This window comes from Bombus affinis, chromosome 7 (assembly GCF_024516045.1).
Source record: "Bombus affinis isolate iyBomAffi1 chromosome 7, iyBomAffi1.2, whole genome shotgun sequence".
NCBI lineage: Eukaryota > Metazoa > Arthropoda > Insecta > Hymenoptera > Apidae > Bombus > Bombus affinis.
The window spans coordinates 6,447,506-6,466,335 of NC_066350.1; the positions used below are offsets into that span (position 1 = coordinate 6,447,506).

The 18,830-nt window shown below is 37.3% G+C and overlaps 3 protein-coding genes across 20 annotated transcripts in view; 2 read left to right on the forward strand and 1 right to left on the reverse strand.

The window, feature by feature from the left end:
• LOC126918727 (muscle calcium channel subunit alpha-1) overlaps positions 1-7,282 on the reverse strand; it is a 59,057-nt gene extending 51,775 nt beyond the window's left edge. For 12 of the 17 annotated variants that reach the window (XR_007711428.1, XM_050727008.1, XM_050727017.1 and 9 more), the window contains exon 1: positions 6,106-7,282. The gene's annotated coding sequence lies outside the window, so the exon portion shown is untranslated. Of the gene's footprint in view, positions 1-4,894; positions 5,714-6,105 lie in introns of those variants that run through there. The other 5 variants (XM_050727013.1, XM_050727011.1, XM_050727012.1 and 2 more) reach the window with 2 other exon arrangements.
• A 1,228-nt stretch (positions 7,283-8,510) lies between these two features.
• LOC126918774 (RNA-binding protein squid-like) lies at positions 8,511-12,350 on the forward strand. The gene is made up of 2 exons (XM_050727165.1): positions 8,511-9,689; positions 9,797-12,350. The coding sequence occupies exons 1-2, from the start codon at positions 9,318-9,320 to the stop codon at positions 10,301-10,303; spliced, it is 879 nt and encodes a 292-aa protein (XP_050583122.1). The 5' UTR covers positions 8,511-9,317; the 3' UTR covers positions 10,304-12,350.
• Positions 12,351-12,935: 585 nt separating this feature from the next.
• Positions 12,936-18,717, forward strand: LOC126918775 (E3 ubiquitin-protein ligase SIAH1-like). 2 transcript variants are annotated; one of them, XM_050727168.1, is made up of 6 exons: positions 12,936-13,489; positions 14,702-15,053; positions 15,148-15,387; positions 15,461-15,653; positions 15,745-15,942; positions 16,879-18,717. In XM_050727168.1, the coding sequence occupies exons 2-5, from the start codon at positions 14,825-14,827 to the stop codon at positions 15,920-15,922; spliced, it is 840 nt and encodes a 279-aa protein (XP_050583125.1). In that variant the 5' UTR covers positions 12,936-13,489; positions 14,702-14,824; the 3' UTR covers positions 15,923-15,942; positions 16,879-18,717. The 2 variants fall into 2 exon arrangements, with proteins under 2 accessions (XP_050583125.1, XP_050583123.1); XM_050727166.1 differs by lacking the exon at positions 16,879-18,717 and adding an exon at positions 14,481-14,594 and having other exon boundaries at positions 15,745-16,663.
• The last annotated feature ends 113 nt before the right edge of the window (positions 18,718-18,830 follow it).

Genomic DNA, 18,830 nt, shown 5'->3' on the forward strand with positions numbered 1-18,830 from the left:
ACAGAAAAGGAAACGATATTTCCTTGCTGCTGAGGCAATCCGTCGGCGGAAGCGTAGCGAAACGGAAACCCGATGCAATTGCAATTCGAACGTCATCGCGCTAATCCTGTACCGGCAAAGAACGTCGTATCGTTGTATGCCACGGCATTACCCCGAATCTTCTTATCGCCGCTTAGCAGACTGTATCAACGGATTTACGTTTGCAAAAGAAAATCACAAAAGATGGACAATTTTTTATCTTATTTCTCATTGCTGTTACTCTTGCATAATGCGATCCGACCAAATTCTACTACGTTCGTTCTTCTACGTTCGCCTCCCTCTTGTTTATTTCGTTTTTACCGTGCATCAAAGTTTTACGAATCTCGGGATCGAATTTATTCCCCGTCTCTTTTATGTAAAGAAACTTGACGATTGCCTGCAACTTTGCATATACATACGACGTACATGCGAAGGAAAATCTTCCGCCTTGCAGCGATATAACGCGACTTTGATTAATTTATACGACGGTGTTACGTATACAAATGTATTAGACCAACGATATACGACTCCAAAGTGCAACAAACGACGATTAATCTAGACGCGTCGCTGTATAGTAAAAATCGTGCTACTTTTGTCCTGATGCTTCCGCGTTATCGTAAACTTGACGACGCTGAAAGATAGGTAACCATTGTCGAAAGGAATATCGCTTGAATAAATATGAAAAAAGAATATGGTTGATTGAAAGTGACAGAGAATGTCGAAAGAAAGAGACGCGGTAGTAAGCTGCGGATGAAATGGAAACGAAGACGCGTTCCGGTATCTGCGGCGCGTTAATAAAGTTTCTTAACGGCGTGGCGCAACTTTCATTAGGGAAATGACAAAGTAAGGGTGGCGGCGACAGTGACTGGTGGCGTTTCGAAGAAAATCAAAGTCGGTCTCTCTATACCTCGGCCTGTTTAGCTTGCGTGACTCTAGTTCCGACGATACCGAATATCATTAGCCTGAATATCGAGCGAACACGCCCGAACCGAGCTTTTGTTTTTCGTCGCCGGGATCAGACGCTCCTTCGCCGAACTGCACCGTCCTCGTAAAACCGTAGGACGACGTTCTTCCCTCCTGTTCGCTGGCGCCACTCTCCTAATAATGGATCGGAGTATCTTTTCAAGGTTTCTCGTTTTCCTCCGCTTTCCCCATCCACACGACCATCTTCTATTTCTTGTGCCGTGTGTGTACGTTCAACCAGCATTATTTATCTCTATTCCGTTCGCTATTCCTGTTCGCCTCGCAAAACAAGATCCAGATTTATTTATGGTGCGTTAAGCTTCGCCGGCCGTGGAAAACCTTCGCTGTGGAACAACTTGTCACCGGTTCGTATCTAACCTACTAACGCAAACAGAAAAGCAACGAATACTACGAGCGTCATAGCGCGATTCTCCGTGTGTCAAAGTTGACACGATTGACGTTTCAGCGATGTACAATAGCCAGCCGACGAGCTGCCGCGTCTCTGTGAATTATGTTCTAATGGCGCTACTTCGAGGCACACGCGCCACGCTCTATCTCGTACGAAAGCGCTTGTTTCTCGGTGTCGTGTGCAATTACTAGATGTTCCTCGTGTCTCGCGCGAGATAGGAAAGCGCCGTTGAAGAATTTTCCAGTTTGTTCGACGTACGCTGTCTTTGGTGATAAAAGGATCGGATTCGTGCGAGGATCCTGGCAGCAGCAACATCAAAGCGCGGAGTTTCTCGACGAAATGGCAAACGGTCCACTCGAATCGGCTTCGTTCGCCTCGAACCAAGAGCCGGTACCAAGGCAAACGCATCAAGTTCCGGGCACAGGAAAGAAGCTGACTTCGCTGCTGTGATCCGAACCCACGTCGAATCGTTCGAACGAGCAAATTTTATTTTCGTCGAAGGTTGACGATAAGAGACGTTACTGTTAGAGAAGAGAGGAAGAATTTTTGCGAGGAAACGAGGACACCTCGTATTTACAGCGAACATTTTCGAAATCTGAACCGCGGTCTTATCAGCAAGACGAATATCTCTGACGTCTGGCCGATCGATCGAACCGTTCGCGTCAGAATTGAAAGTGGCTCAATTAGAAATTCATCGATGGAGAGATACGCCAGCTATAATGCGCGTAAATACGTAAAACTGCATCTTCGCATCCCATTTGATCCCATCCGTGCTGAACCTTCCTCGATTTCAGCTTGTCAGCCGTTCCTTCTAAGAGTACGGAAGTTTGCATCGAGGAAAGCAAAGTGGATCTACGCTTTAACACGCTCGCTATTATTTTAATGTTGCGTCGGATCGCAACAACGATTATCGCTTAAGATAGAGACAGTCGCGTGATTGAGAACAGAACGCAACCCCAGCGGTACATCGGTAGGTGGTTTGGCATTTTAGCATCGTTGTAATTTACTCTCACTGCGTTCGCTTTATGACCAAAACCTTAGGTTTCACGCGACTCATAAGATAAATTACGATCATTCTGCTGGTACGTGCACGCTCCTTTCGTCTACGATTCGTTTCGTTCGAACGACATTTTCAGGATAATCAGTTTGTTGTCCGCGAAGGGAACCTTCTTCCTAGTACGTGACTTTGCGTCCCTGATGATGTAAGTACTTACGTCATTCAGTAGCCTCTAATATTCCGAACTATCAACCCCAGGGAAAGATAAACATGCGCTAACGTTTCCCACAGGATAATATTGTCACGCAAGTTGGCCGACTCGTTACCATGCGTCACGACATCCGCGATAATATCGTTTGGTAAGAGCAGCTCGAAACGACTATTTTATCGAAGCTATTACGACAATAAGTTCCGATGGATGAACGGTGAAGACACGGCTGATTGTTAGCGAGCGAGTTCACAAAAGATATCGTTGGTGAAAGTCGACGAACCTCGGCTCTTTCGAATACGATCGTCCTGATTATTGCGTATTATCTCTGAAACGTGCGTTGAAAGTCATAAAATCATAAAAATACGAATAAACGTCCGTGATCCAATTGCAACGACCCAGTGATTTTTCTAAAAGTTATATCGAAACTTATCGTGTCGTTAATCTCGCGAGGATTAAATTTCCTCTGTAAAAACTCGTAAATATCCACGTAGCGGACAATTCGATACATCGATTTCGCTGGATTTGAACGTCGGAAAAAGGAAGAATCGTTGGTCCACGTTGCTTCGAAACGATCGCGAATGACGAACAAATAGATAGAGAGAGAGAGAGGAGGAGGAATTCATTTCTTAACGCAATGACGTCCGTCTGAGTAATCTACGCTTCAGTAAGGAAGGCAACGTTCCTGGCGGAATGCCTTGGAATGCCGACCGGGAATCCAAGGTGGAACCTCATTATGCATCGACCCGAATTTCCTTGAGATTAGTCCGCGAGTATGAACCGCGGCAAATCGGACCGACCTTAACAACAACTTGCCCGAGAAACTTGGCGTCGTCTTCTCCGACGGACTCGCGGCCCAACGACCCGATCGTTTCAGTCCAACCTCGAAATACGTATGTGACCAGCAACTTTTCTTCCAAACGCAAAGTCACGGGAATCCGAGAAGAAGGAAAATCGATGAGGAGCGACGCGCGCCAGCTGGATTTTCATCGTTCGGAGACGAAATTTCATCGAAATGGAAACGTTTAATTTCTGTTGAACTTCGAACGGATTAACGACATTGGTCGAAGTTACACGCTTGAGAATCGATTATTGTAAATGTCAGTGTGGAAGAGGGTGTGCCGTGGGTCGAGTAATAAAGAAGATAGCTGGCATTTTTACGACACGTGTTTGCAGGCTGTTCGAACGAAACGAGGCTACAAAAGTTCATGGTGGATTACGAAGAAGAAGCTACGCGCAACTGTCTTTCTACGTTTTACGAACATTTCGCATCGGTAGAGATTTCTTCAGCCTGTTAGCAGGCTTATTTTTCCATCGTGCAAGGACTTGCACGATTTTAACCCTTGCGTTAATAGATCGAGGAAACTCATAGCCAAAGAATTTGGACGATTTCCGTGGCTCGATACTTAGGAAGAAAGATTTATTCTTACTCGTCCGTGGAAGATGGTCGATGAAACGAACGATGCATCGATACGGAAGCTCGTTTTGGTATTTTCTATGAAAACAACTTCGCAGAAAGGTCGTACGGAAGAGATGGCTGACCGGTGATACTCGGGGTGCCGGTACTAAAGAAAAAACACATTGGCCTTTTAGTGGCATTTAGGTATTATCCTTTTTAACTGGAATTAACGATCGAGCTTTTACGACAGTTGCAACACGAAGGCTTTTCTAATTAATAACAGACATTCCACGAAGCGTTCACAAATTTTTTTATCGATTTTCCATTAGCCAGACTATCCGCGCTAACAACTCGTTAACATCGTTCTCGAAAATTGGAGCGATCAAACGTGTAAAAACGCGAGGAAAGGAATCGTGTAACGAAGAGATTAAGAGAATGGTATCCGAAGCTCGTGGGTTCTGTTAAAGGTTAGGCTTTCGCACACCGACTATCCGCTAGAACCGCGTGTTTCTTGTTTGTTTACGAATCAAACGCATCGTCCACGTTCACCGTCCAAACCGAGAAACTTCGATCGGATCCGTATATAAACCCTGCTATATAGTCTATCGCGATAAAGAATAAGCTGCTTCGTCGACACGAAGAAAACACAACGACGATATCGAAACGACACGACTCTTGCAAGAGCACGTGTTTACAGAATCTGAACCGATTCGTTCTCTAGTTACCTGGTTAACTTTAAAGAAGATTCGAGCCACGTACGGGCTTCTATTTTATTGGAAAGAAGAGAGTGATGCACGGTAACGGGGATGAAGAATGGAAACGTAGTCGGGCAGAGACTGAGATGTTGCTGGTTCGAGAGGGAGAATCTCGCGGTCGATCGTTAGAAATTCGACGACTTACCACATTTTTTGAAATAGAGGAAATATCGGTGAAGCGATTGTGTCGCGTATCACGTGAGCCGGGCGTATCCGCTCGTCATATCCGCGTTGACGCACTCGCGGCGACCACGATCCCTCAACGCCAGTCGACTTCTTCCACTCGAATTCTTCCACTCTCTTCGCTTCCTATACTCTGCACTCTTGTCCTCCTTCCTCGACGACTTCTTCTTCTTCCTCGTCTTCTGCTTCGGAAGCTTTATTCGCTTCTGTTCGCGCTACGCGACAAAGGACCGACCACGACGAAAATGCCGCTTAATACGCGCGCTAACCTTCCATCCAATCGGAAGCCAGCCGCCGTTTTGGTCTCCTGGTCGGTACAGTCGGTCGTAATAGTTGTTTGCACCGAAGCGGGAAAACGAAAAGCGGGCTTTTAAATCAGTTTCCACCTCTTCCGTATTACGTTGCCTGGTACACTGTCGCTACCACTAGGATCGCTAGGATCATCAGCACACGAGTAGCAGCATCACCGTGGCATCACTAGCGGAGAACACCACTACCAGCAGCCGTTTGACACGCACACGTATCTACCAGCGAACGAGCATCGCTACCACCGCTACGGATTTCCACCACTCCTTCTTCTCGCCCTGTGTTTAAACTTATAAATAGATATCTGGGTGCGTTCGATTATATTTATATGTACGCGAATATACGCGTATATACGCGATACATCGGTGTATACGTTTCTCTACACCCTCACGCTTCCACGAACGCAGAATCGTACCAGCGTGTACCTGTTCGCGAGCTGCGCGTATTATTCATGATGCACCTAGTTACGCGTTCGCTCGTTCGTCTCTCTTTCTCTCGCTCCTCCTTCGCCTCGTCTGCAAACCACCACCACCACCACCTCCACCACCTTCTTTTCCTCCGCCTCCACCGCCTCTTCCAACCCCTGCCCTCTCTACCGTTCTAAGAAAGCTTTCCCTAACCCTCGTCGATCGCGTTCACGGCGCACACCGATCGGATGGATCGTCCGGTCTTCTCGAAAGAAACTCGCCAACTATAACCGAGCGAACAGCTCGAGGAACAGACGCAAGAAACGAGATCGGTCGAACCGATTCTTCGACTCGACTCTCGTCTCCTTTGATCGTCACGAATATATCCGACAATGGATCGGAGAACTAGGTGGAAAAAAGGCGTCGTCTACGTCGACGACAAATCAATCGAGTACCTTACCTTCTCGCTGCGTGCCGCTCTTCTCTCATACTACGGTTATCGTCCAGCTCGCACCCTGGCCAATCTTCTCGGCGATCTTTCGTGCAAATGGATCAACGCAATTCTGATGGCTCGGTGTCGTATCGTAAACGATACTCCAGGATCCAGACGCTCTTCTCTTCCGGGTTTCTCTCTCTTTCTCTCTCTCGCTCTCTCTCTCTCTCTCTCTCTCTCTCTCTCTCTCTCTCTCGCTCGCCCTCCCTCGGTCTGCTCGCGTTCTCTGCCTAACTTGCCTTCCCTTCTTCAGCTTTCCTCCTGCTCGCACTCGCGAAACATTGGCTTTTCCGTTGCAAGCATGGCCGTACACAAACTCTCGTCAAACCCCACTCGTTCCAGTTCGCCGTAACGCGTAGCCGTGGCCCCTTGTACTCGCGCACTTGCTTCTCGACTAGATCGTTCCGTGACCGTTCTACGACCGGGAGTTGCTCGGGCGTTGATTCGATCGGGGGGAAACTGCACGCAAACGTTAAAAACAATTTTACCAAAAATATTCACCCCCCGACCGGCGACGGGAAACCACCGAGCTTCGGCTTTCTCTAGGGTTTTCGAAAATCCGCTCGATGAAAAACAGCGACGATGACGACAACGACCACGGTGGCGATAGCGACGGCACACGACACGTTCGACTCAACGATATGCTGCCGGTTCGACACCAGCGACGCCTGGCGTCGCGACGCCCCGCTACCCTTCCTCTCTACCTATGCGTCCCCTCCACCCTTCCGTCAGAACGGCTACGAGCACGGCGTCGAACAGCTCCGCGCTGCGTCCCTTCGTCGCCGCTCTTCGGCCACCAGGATCGAGCGAGATCCATCGAAGGACGAACAGAGAAAGCCGAGAATCACAAGGGAACGTACTTGACAAAACCACCGACGAGAAATAAACGCGTTACGAATGGTGAAAGAGGATCCATCTAGCCACTGGATGCATTTCGATCAGAATCAGCTACGATAATATAATTATTATGTTTTAATCGGTCGTAACAGATATCGGAAGACTACGACGATTCGTGAGCAAATGAATTTATCTCTTTGATATTAAGGTTATAACGTTTAGGCAATAACACGTATAAGTATTCACTTTTAAATGTAAGTGTAGATGTGGTCATCGAGAGGGTAAAAATTTCGTTTTAATCGCAGAAACATTAGCAATTTGTCTTTGTATATGGGTATACGCATCGAATAAATCATATGTTTTCTATTGCGCGATTCGGGTGTCTATTTATACGATCGATTACGGACAAGATTGTTGCTATTTCAACAACATACGACAAAGCGTTAACGCATCCTAGAAAAGGTGATGAACGCAAGAAGTATGGTACAACTGTCGTAATAAATATAATGCCGCAACACGCGTAAGGTAAGCGTAACATAATATGAATGATATTAACCTGTAATTAACAACTAGATTTGGAATAAGTCCTTTTCGAGATAGTCTAGTATAAAGCATACTTAACGAAGAAACGTAGAATTTTATCTGTCGTTAATATTTCATTGCCAAACTATCCCTCTACCTTTTATCTTGGTAATCTTTAGTATTAATATCGATTTTATTGAAACTTACAATGCGAATCGAATTGGAAAGGGAAAATTGGAAGAAATTTGATATTTCATAAAGTCTTCCCGAATTGCTAAATCAAGTGGCGCCATCGAGTGAGTTCATCGGCACTTATTTTTGTTACTGGATCTGCGATAAAACAGTGCAAGAGGAGGAACGTTTTTTCGATATATGTACGTATGGAAATATTAGTAAACACTTTTATTTTCTAATAATTTGAAGCTACATGCCCACCGTTCCGTAGTCAAGTTTTTATATGACAATATTTGTACCTTTTTTATGTACGTACAAATAAGTGTGTTCTATAATTAACAACGAGTCAGTCTACCCGTAGAACCTTATTCTATTCTTAAACTGTTCCGACTGAAGAGAAAAGATAAGCCGGGGTTGCCGAGGGTCTGTGTTTTATTTATACAACCTTCTCTGTCTGACTATATTTATATACGTATATTGAGAAAGCAACGACTTTAAACGGTGCACAAACAAGTAAGAACACCACGTGTTCCTAAATTTTTAAATAAAAATTCGAAATACATAAACGCTATGTCTTTTAACATTTGCAATAAAAAAATTTCGATTAGGTAATCGAAATCGAAAACAATTCGAGTTAATGCGTTATATATGAACATTTAATGCGTTACTATTTTCATTTTCATTTCTTATTCGTTACATACGTTTGTATGCTGATAAAATTAAAAAGATTACACAAATCTTATACACATTGTTGTTACATGTACCATATAAACGTAAAGATTAAATGAATTACACATCGAATTTAATTAAAATGTGTGCGCTATCGTTATAGTGATTTGAGTTTTACAGCTTCATGGATATGTTAAGCAATTTTTCCTGTGTGCATCGATTATGCATGTTACGATAATTTGCAGCAATTTGCAGTAATAGAATAAATAGTATCATGTAAATTTGATATCATTGACAAAAATCAATTTGACAACCTATATAAATGTTAACCTAACCTGAATCGATCTTTATGCGAAAAATGCAGAGAAAGGTTATTAAAGCACGAACAAAGTTACGATAGAATTTTCGTAATGTCAACTGGAAATATGCAATTTTCAGTTTTCAGCGAATAAAGACCCTGATCTCACGGTTAGGAACAAAGGTGTTCATGTATTGTTCAGGTTCAGCAATGTTCAAGGACTTTCGGTAATCGTCCACTACGTGAATATGAAATCGATTAAAAAATAAATCGAAAATTTAAGCAACAAATAAGTATACTAGCCTGTCAATTTTCCAGCTTGTTGGAAAATTAATTAAAGTTAGTAATGAAACGACCACCGGAAATACACTGGAATTTCCGGCGTTGTCTGTTGGATCTGTCGTTGTGATTGGAGAGATGAATTGCGTCTGAGTAGAAAGAACGAATAGCGTCGTGTTAATAGAGGCTTAGAGGGAATCGGAAACTGTTGCTGACTCTCTTTCTTTCGGTCGTAAGCCGGCACCGGTTCACCATAAGAACCGACTGTGACGCGTGCCAACTGTTCCGAAATTATTCTGGTGCGCAGTACACCGTTGCATTTACTGATCTCATCGGTTCGACCAGCCTACCTTGTATCTTCTGACGTGCTTTTAACGCGGTAAGCTCTAAACAGTACGCGATGGCGGCGGTTGACTGTTACCAGAATCAAGCCCAGACCGAGGGTACCGGCCAACAGACACAACAGCAGTCTCAACAGCAACAGCAACAACAATCACAGTCACAGCAACAACAACCCCAGCAACAACAAGCCACTGCCGGAATTCCAGGGAAAGATGACGAACGCAAACTTTTCGTCGGTGGCCTATCGCGTAATACCACCGACAAAGAATTACGGGATCATTTTAGTAAATTCGGAGAGATAGAAAGCATCTCCGTTAAAATCGACCCCTACACCGGTGTTTCACGAGGTTTTGCGTTTATGGTATTCGCCAATCCCAAGACGATCGACAAACTTCTGGCTTCTGGCGAGCATTACATCAATAAGAGAAAGGTTGGTTATACTGCCGAAATTAAAATCTATTGCCCAAGCTTAAGAACTACTTTCTAATTATTTCTGTATCTTGTTTCTTCAATGAGATTTCCTTTGTTTTGGTGTAGGTGGATCCCAAACGGGTGAGTAAAAAGCCCCAACATGGTAAAATTTTTGTGGGTGGCCTTACTCCTGAAATTACCGATGAAGATATCAAAACATATTTTGGACAATATGGTACAATTGTCGAATTACAAGCACCATTTGATAAGGTAAAAAATCAGAGAAAAGGATTTTGTTTCATAACATTTGACTCGAAAGAAGTAGTGTACAAATTACTTAAAACACCTAAACAAACGATAAATGGTAAAGAAGTGGATGTCAAGAAAGTGAAAGTTAATCCAGACCCAAGGAATCAAGGATTTTGGGGCCCAGGCTATGGTTATGGATATGGCGGAGGCTATGGTTACATTCCTGAATACTGCAATGGCTATCAAGGAGGATATGACGATATGTATGCAAACTATGATTACGCTGGTTATGATGGGTATGACAACATGGGATATGGGGTTCAAGGTAAGCCAAGAGGAAATGGTCAGGGACCACGTCAATTTCAGAGACATCAGCCGTACTAAAAATGGATTCATAAATCCTACATACTCAAAATTTGGTGATAAAGCAAGAATATAGTAAGGAGTAGACCAACTTTGTCTGAATGCAGGCTAAGACTGAGATAGGGAAATTTGGGATAAAAGAGCTTGTAAGTAGAGTCATTGGGAAACTCTTATAGAAGCACCAAATTCCCTGATCTTTGTACATTGGGTCTGTAAAATACTAGATAGCTCTATGTACATTTACTAAAAGAGAGGAAATGAATTTTCAATTGATTTACGATTGGTATAATTTAACGAGTCAAAAGAATCATGTCTTTTTCTATCTATGCACATTTTATCACCTATTATATAAACAAGCTATTCATGAAACTATTAAAATAGATGTCCAAATATTTTTATTAAAACCGAATACTTTATATATGAAGCTGTTTCTCTTACATAGGAACCATACATAAGCTAAAAATTGAAACGATTGATTTACTCCTATTTTCTTGTTATTCATGATTCATAATACTAACATGTATATCTTATAATTTAATACTCTAATTATTCTTTAGCATCTTAAGTTGCATTACTAAAGTATTGTTTATTATATGCTTGGTGTTAATCTTATTATTAGAGAACACAATGCTGTGTTGTTCACGATAGGACTTTATGTTGATAAACAGTTTCAGTTCAGAAAGCATGTGTCAGTTAGAGGTAATTGATAGAAGTAAAACAAAATACCATTCATGGACCAATGGTTCGTACTCCTAATTAAATGTACTTCTTCCTCATAAATTTATAACCTATACGTATTATCTAGTATCATCCATAATTGTTTGTACACTAAAGTAAGTTCTGTAACTTATACGAATCATAAGGTATTGTAAGAAACATACGTATCCTCGTATGTTAATATGTATATACGTGTACACATACATACGTTGTACACGTGTGCGAATTAGCATATAATGCAGTAGGAATTAAGAAAAAGATAAAAATATTTCAAAATGAATATAATTAAAATATGAACGTCCTGGGTAGATACGCGAAGAGTGCGCGAGTGGTAGAAGATGGTTACAAAATATTCTAAAACAATATTTGAAATCACATCAGAAGAGCAATAAATATACCGTACTGTACACAGAATTTTATAATGAGTTATTTGGTATCTTTCTTTCTTTTTTTCCCTGTTTTCTTTTTGTTTTTGTTGATATTTTAATGATATTTTAATTGTCATGAGAACTACAGTTCCAGAAGTACCTTTAATACAATTAATGATTTCTGAATGTTGCTACACTCGTGTACTCCTATGTCTCATAAAACTCAAGTATAAATATAACAAAACTGATCATGGCTTGTTATATGAAAAATGTTTTGAAGACCCTGAATCAACAGAATGTTTAAGGCATTGAAACTAGCAGAAATATAACTTTTGTATAATTTAGGCTACTATGACATTTTTTGCATTTGCATCAAACAGTTGTTCCTGTCTGGTGTACAAAGACTGCTCTTCATATCGCAAGAAGACTGTTAATGTGTAAAGTATCATTTGAAATGATACAAATACTAGAGAATTTGACAGCCAATACATCTTGTGATTTTCTGGACTAAAAAAAATGTTTAAAGATGACAAAATAAATACATATAGCAAATGTAAATATGGCATTGTGAGGATTACATTTAGGTACATCGAAATTATATTACACACAAGGCTGATAAGGCTTTAAACATTCAAGTTTTTCTCAGATGTTACAAAAGTAACGACAGTTTGGCTTAAATAAATTTCATAATACACATATACACGGGAAATAAACCGTTTTCTAAAAAAAAAAAAAAAAAAGAAAAGAAAATATTTTAAGCCAAGCTAATTGTGCTTTTGGAAAGTGAATCTGTATACTATGTATACCATATTTGCTGCGTGTGGAAAAAATATATATATATATAAAAAAGAGATCAGATTGTGAAATTAAAGCAAATAACACAAATATTTTGTTACTATTGATTACTATTCGCCTGTTTCACCCATGACACAGTGTATATTTTAATTATAACAAAAAATAAAATATTCATTACTTGAAAAGTATTTTGTGATATTCTTCTTTCAATGAAAGCTTATAAATAAATAGAAAAGTACTCTTCTAAGAAAATTTATACAATCATCTTGAAAATGGTAATTTGATACAAATCCTTTCTCATCCTGACTTCGAATTAATTTTAATAAAAATATGAATTTCAGTTTTGTAGGTTATTATTATAGCTTTATATTACTATAATTAGTATCATCAACATTATTTTCTATATATATATACCCCTATATATTCCTATATAATATATATATAGGAAGATTGCATAATCATAATAAATATAAATAAATATATATCTGAAGCAAATAAAATTAATAGTGATACTTAAGATATGAATCATCGATTAATTTGAACAACTTTTCCGATCATTTAATCCTATAGTGCTTTATTTGCAAAAAAAATTAATAAAGGGAAAATATGAAAATATAATGTAACGTAATACAAATGTTAGAAATACTTTGTCACATATGTAGTATTTAATATAAAATATTTCTATAAAAAAGAAAAACAAAATATTGCTATTTATTATTTTTGAAAATGAATGTTACAGCATGAACGAAAGTGTACATTAAAAACGCGGCTTAACACTCGTTAATGGCAGTTGCATGCGTTGCATGGGTGTAAACGGACGGACGTACAGTCGGACAGACAGCTGCAGTGTCATCATCTTGCTCTGTGCGTCTTATTGTACGGAACGAGCTTGAAGTGTCGGAAGTTCGAAAAGGAGCAAGTTGCTACTATGCCTCAGCGAAAACTAACCAAAGTCACGTTACTATTAATGTTGCCTGTTTGGCCAAGAGAATTCGCGATGTAGCCTCTTATACAGTCGATCTCATTGCATTCGTATTTATTCTTCATCCGATGTACCGAGAAGTATCGGGAGCATTTCGTGCAACATTTTCAAAGCCAAGTCGCATGAAATCTCCTGTTGTTGTTCTCGTAAAAACATTTGTCTATTGTCGTGTCACCCTCTGTCGTTATTCTCGACCTTTTCATCTACGTTCATATCTCCGTTGTCATCATTCTCAAGTGCCTTCTCTTTCCCTCTTTCACACTTTTAACTCACTATTTTCTGATTTCAACCACGCGAAAAGTCAGTGTATGCATCGAGTGACGTACTAATATATTTGTTATTTCGGTAAGTTTAAACATATATTTTCCATAAAATTACAAATTCACATGCTTTATCGTATTTCTTACGTAGAATTTTCCGCGAGAGAATCATCCGCTTTCTTATTTCTTGCGCATTGTTTATTTGTTGATCGCTGATTCGTCGTGACTCGTGATTTGTGACTCTCTTCACAATACTATTCCGCAAAATTTTCCCCTGATTTTCGGATTAAACAATCCACGAACAAGATACCGTTTGAAAATTTCTTAAGTTGCTCGAGAAAAATTTGTCAAGCTTTTTCCTGTGACGGTATACCGAAAAGACAACGATAATTGACGCAAACGCGATAAATGGTCTTGCGATCGATGCAACATAATCCTCGTTATTTATTCTGCTTTATTGATTCATAATTATAAACAGCGTTTCTTTTATAAAAATGTCGATAAGAAGTTTAGTTTTTTTTCTTTGAATTAATTGATGCAAAAAATGCAAACTGTACGTATATAAAACGTATATTGAATTATCTTGTTTTTGCATAAAATTAAGTAGGTAAATGAAAATGTTTTAAAATAAATTGTAAATGCTTCGATTAAATGTATATTCATATAACACGACAATATTATGAATTGTGCATATATGATTCTAGTATTTTTTGATAATAAATTTTATAACATTACTTAAGTAAAAATTTATTGAGTAAAAGTAATAAAAGGATTGCACTGACCAAAATTTTTATTGCATCATTTCAATGTCGAATAAACATCAATATACGTAATGCCTTATAACACATTATTTTCTTTCTTTTTTTTTTTTTTTTAGTTGAAAGGTAGAATATAGTACATTGTATAAGTGATAAAAATATAGAAGCCAGATATACTCCATAAAGTTCATTTTATCCTTACATAACTGTAAATAATGTATTAACTGAATTAATTATAAAGTTTAATAATTAAAATTATCATGAATATCCCACTATGTAGAATGATATATATAACAAAAAGTTCATTATTTTTTATAGAGATAAAGTATAATAACACTGACGATAGCCAGATTATACACATTGCAAGATAATTATATAAATGTGTTAAATATATATTTCAATATATTAAAATAATTTTCACTTTATACGAAGGTATTAGTTTAGAATTTAATGAATATTCGTAATTAATAAAATCATAAAATTTTTGTATTTATAAATATAACACTCTGTAATATCTCTGAAATTCTAATAATTTGCAGATATGAGGTGGATGGCTCATTCCAAAATGCATCGCATTTATTAGACATCTTTAAAATAAATGGATTTTTTTGCCAACTAAAAGGCAAAGTGTTCTTATTTGATACATAGAATAAAAGAAAAAGATGTCCCAATTAAGTATTAGTACTGGGAAGAGAGGGAGGAGTGTTGCAAGCTCCTCCGCATCTACTGTATCATCTCTAAGCAGCTCAACTGACCTAGCAAGCCTATTTGAATGTCCAGTTTGCTTTGATTATGTTCTTCCACCAATCTTACAATGCCAGAGTGGACATCTTGTTTGTAGTAATTGCAGACCAAAACTTAACTGCTGTCCTACCTGTAGAGGTCCATTAGGTATGTAGATAGCAATAAATTGGAACTTATATAAATAAAAGTAGTTTTTAATATTGTTTTGTGAAGAGAAATTCTTTATGAATCTGTAATGCAGGTAATATCCGCAATCTGGCAATGGAAAAAGTGGCAGGTAACGTGATGTTTCCTTGCAAATATTCAACAAGTGGATGCACAGTGTCACTAGTGCATACTGAAAAGGCAGATCATGAAGATGCATGTGAATTCCGTCCATACAGTTGTCCTTGTCCAGGAGCTTCTTGTAAATGGCAAGGATCTCTCGAACAAGTAATGCCACATCTTGTTATGAGTCACAAAAGCATTACAACTCTTCAAGGTAATTTTATCAAATAAGACATGCATTTGTGTTTCCGTTTATTACACAAATGTCTAAATCACTTTCGTTACAGGGGAAGACATTGTTTTCTTAGCAACAGATATTAATCTTCCTGGTGCAGTGGATTGGGTAATGATGCAGTCTTGCTTTGGTCATCATTTTATGCTAGTGCTTGAAAAACAAGAAAAGTATGATGGACATCAACAATTTTTTGCAATTGTTCAATTGATTGGTTCAAGAAAACAAGCAGAAAACTTTGCTTACAGGTATATATATATTATAGTGTAGACGGCAGTTAAAATAACGAATGCCAATTGGAACATGTAATGATAACATGTAAATGCTTATGTTCGACAGACTAGAATTGAATGGGCATAAAAGGCGCCTAACATGGGAAGCTATGCCGCGTTCTATTCACGAAGGTGTTTCATCTGCAATTTTAAATTCAGACTGCCTTGTATTTGACACCTCCATCGCGCAATTATTTGCCGATAATGGAAATCTAGGAATTAATGTTACAATTTCTATGGCATGAGGAAAGCTGGAAAAAGCAGTGTAAAATATTTTAAATGTATCAAGTAGTCTTTTGATTGTAATTCAGTCTTTGCACTGAGGATTGCCCGTTATGTACATATAGCATTTTTTACGTTACCACAGATAAATATTAGCAATATGGATGTTAGGATATGTTTGGAATGTGTTGATAAAGCACAGCAATCAAACGCTCAGTTATAGGACCTCTCTTTAGAAGCTTTAAAGTGTACTTGTATGTGATATTAACATTACACATGGAAACAATAAACAATCATTCAGTATACTTATGCTGACTTTAAAGCTTTAGCACTGAGTATAACATCAATTCCAAAATGTACCTGACACCTATTGCACACTGTTATCATGTTCTTTTAGTCACTTCTTACTGAGCCAATTTAAAAAAAAAAAAAGCAATTTCTTTAATTTTGATGCTTACCAATTTAATTCTTTATAGAAATAACATTACATTCTATAAAAAAAAAAGTAGTTTTCGTCAACAGATCAATAATGATCTGTTGATATACAGCATGGCATTATAAGTAAAAATTGATGGTACATACCTGAAGAAATCCTCTATACGTAATTTTTTACTATGTAGTAATGTGTACTAAGCTGCATCAGTCATTATTTATTTTCATTTAGAAATTTTGCGTGGTCGCATATTTATTATAACCTCATCTTTGTCCATAATTATAGTTAAAAAATAAGTTTATTTTAATAAATTTACTTTCTTTTTAATTAAGACATACATTATAATTATTATCTATACTTGATACTTTGTATTTAACTTTTCATTATTTTTCATAACTTTCATTAAGAAACTACTGTTTGAGACCATACAAGAACTCATATAAAATCAAAAGTTAGTTATAAGTTTGCAAATATACTGCTGAGAATTTATGATTATTAAGATGTGCTCAAAGATATTCAGAAAAAATTGTTATTACTTTATTACAGGAAATCTAACTTACGCTAATACACAGTGCATTGAATTATTTCTTCTGGTGAGCATTACAAAGATTGATAACATTATTCCATCTACTTTAATTTTATGAAGAAAAACTATTAGAGTATATGTATCAGCAATATATACGGGAACACGAAAGTAGTTGGTATACGATAAACAGGTGCAAAATAATAGAATAAAATTGCGCAATTTCATCCTTTTTTACTGACATAAAAATGAACAAACTTATATAAGGAGAAATTATAATTTCAGGAATACATAGTTCCACTAAATTGGTGCATAATAGTTTTATAAATAATAAGTGACATTGTAAATAATTTTCAAACTATCGTCCGTATAAATTTTTCGAGTGTCATGTATCAAATTTGAGGAAATTCGATGATGATTATACAGGTAAACAAGGTTGATTAACGTTTGTGCATTAAGAACAAAAGAAATTAAAATTGCATGAACTTGATCCTAATCAAATTTGAGATTCTCAGGTCAAAACCAAAATGTGGAAGACAACCGTTTTTACATCACCATGAATAAACGCATATAAATTGCTTAACATTCCAGATATAGGTGAAAAGTTATTGTAAATAGAACAAATTTGACATGTGTGATAAAATTATTAATTGGTAATTAAATTAACATGTAAACATGCATATGTATGAAGTTCAAAGGAATATGGGAACCAACTGCATGTTATGCATATGTATAAGTATATATAAATATATAAGCATGACACACACACACACACATGATATATAACTATGTAAAAGTGTATTTATATATATGTATATATATGCGCATATAAAACTTATACAATTACTTTTAAGTTTACATAAGTGTATTGCAAATTGAAATACTTAATTTTGATGGTTTTAAAGTTTCTGCAGTTTTGGCGGTTACTAAAAAAAAAAGACATTCGAATGTAACATTCACGTTAATTGTTATACTATCAGACGGTATCAGATTACCTCCCTCCCCTATAGTCGTAATGCATCAATGGAACCGCATATTTTGCACATTTAGATGTAATTAAAAATATCTGTTGAAGAACTATTATATTAAAAAGCTTGATGATAGAACTAGAACAGAACTGACCGGATAAAATATTACTGAAAAACAAAGTACGCTAATAATTAAATACGATCTTAAATACGGTCAATAACGATCGTTCCGAGTATTAAAGTGCGAATTTCGTTAAAAGGATGATATATGTATCATTAAGATGTATATACATATAATTTAATGATATTATTTAGATATTTATATATAGATATAAATCTAAAATTCATCACAATGTAAGGTTTAATTGTTCATTATAGCAATTTATTCTTACAGATAACGAAGGTATTATACATATTTGTACCAATACAATCACTAAAAATAGTTAATTCACTCCTTAATTGCATATGTTTTCGAAATGTTGTAAAAATAAGTTAAATTCTTAAATAACATATTCGCTATAAATATTAAGCATTAATTAATATTGAAATTTTTATAACGACTTAGTAATTTTCATTACGATGTGAAAAAAGAAACAATGTGTTGAAAGTAATGTTACATTAAGGATTAAATTATATGTAGACATTGTAGACTTATATATTATATTATAATCTGTAATTTGGTTCTACGTACAACATAAACTTTTATGGACGACGATTTTTTTATAATATAACGATAAAATTTCTATATATTCCCCTAATTTTAATTAGATAATTTATTCTCAGTTACGTATAAGATTATAAATGAATACTTCGATATTGGTAGTATTAAATATGATTAAATATAATACTACAGATCCTGTTCCTAAACGTCGAATAAATTTGTTATTACATTAATATTGTATGTGAAAGTTTGTCAAGATACCTCTTCCATATTTGTATTATATATAAGTTACGCAATTTACCGCGTATACGTTAAATTATTTGAGAAAACAAGACCTCAAAATAAT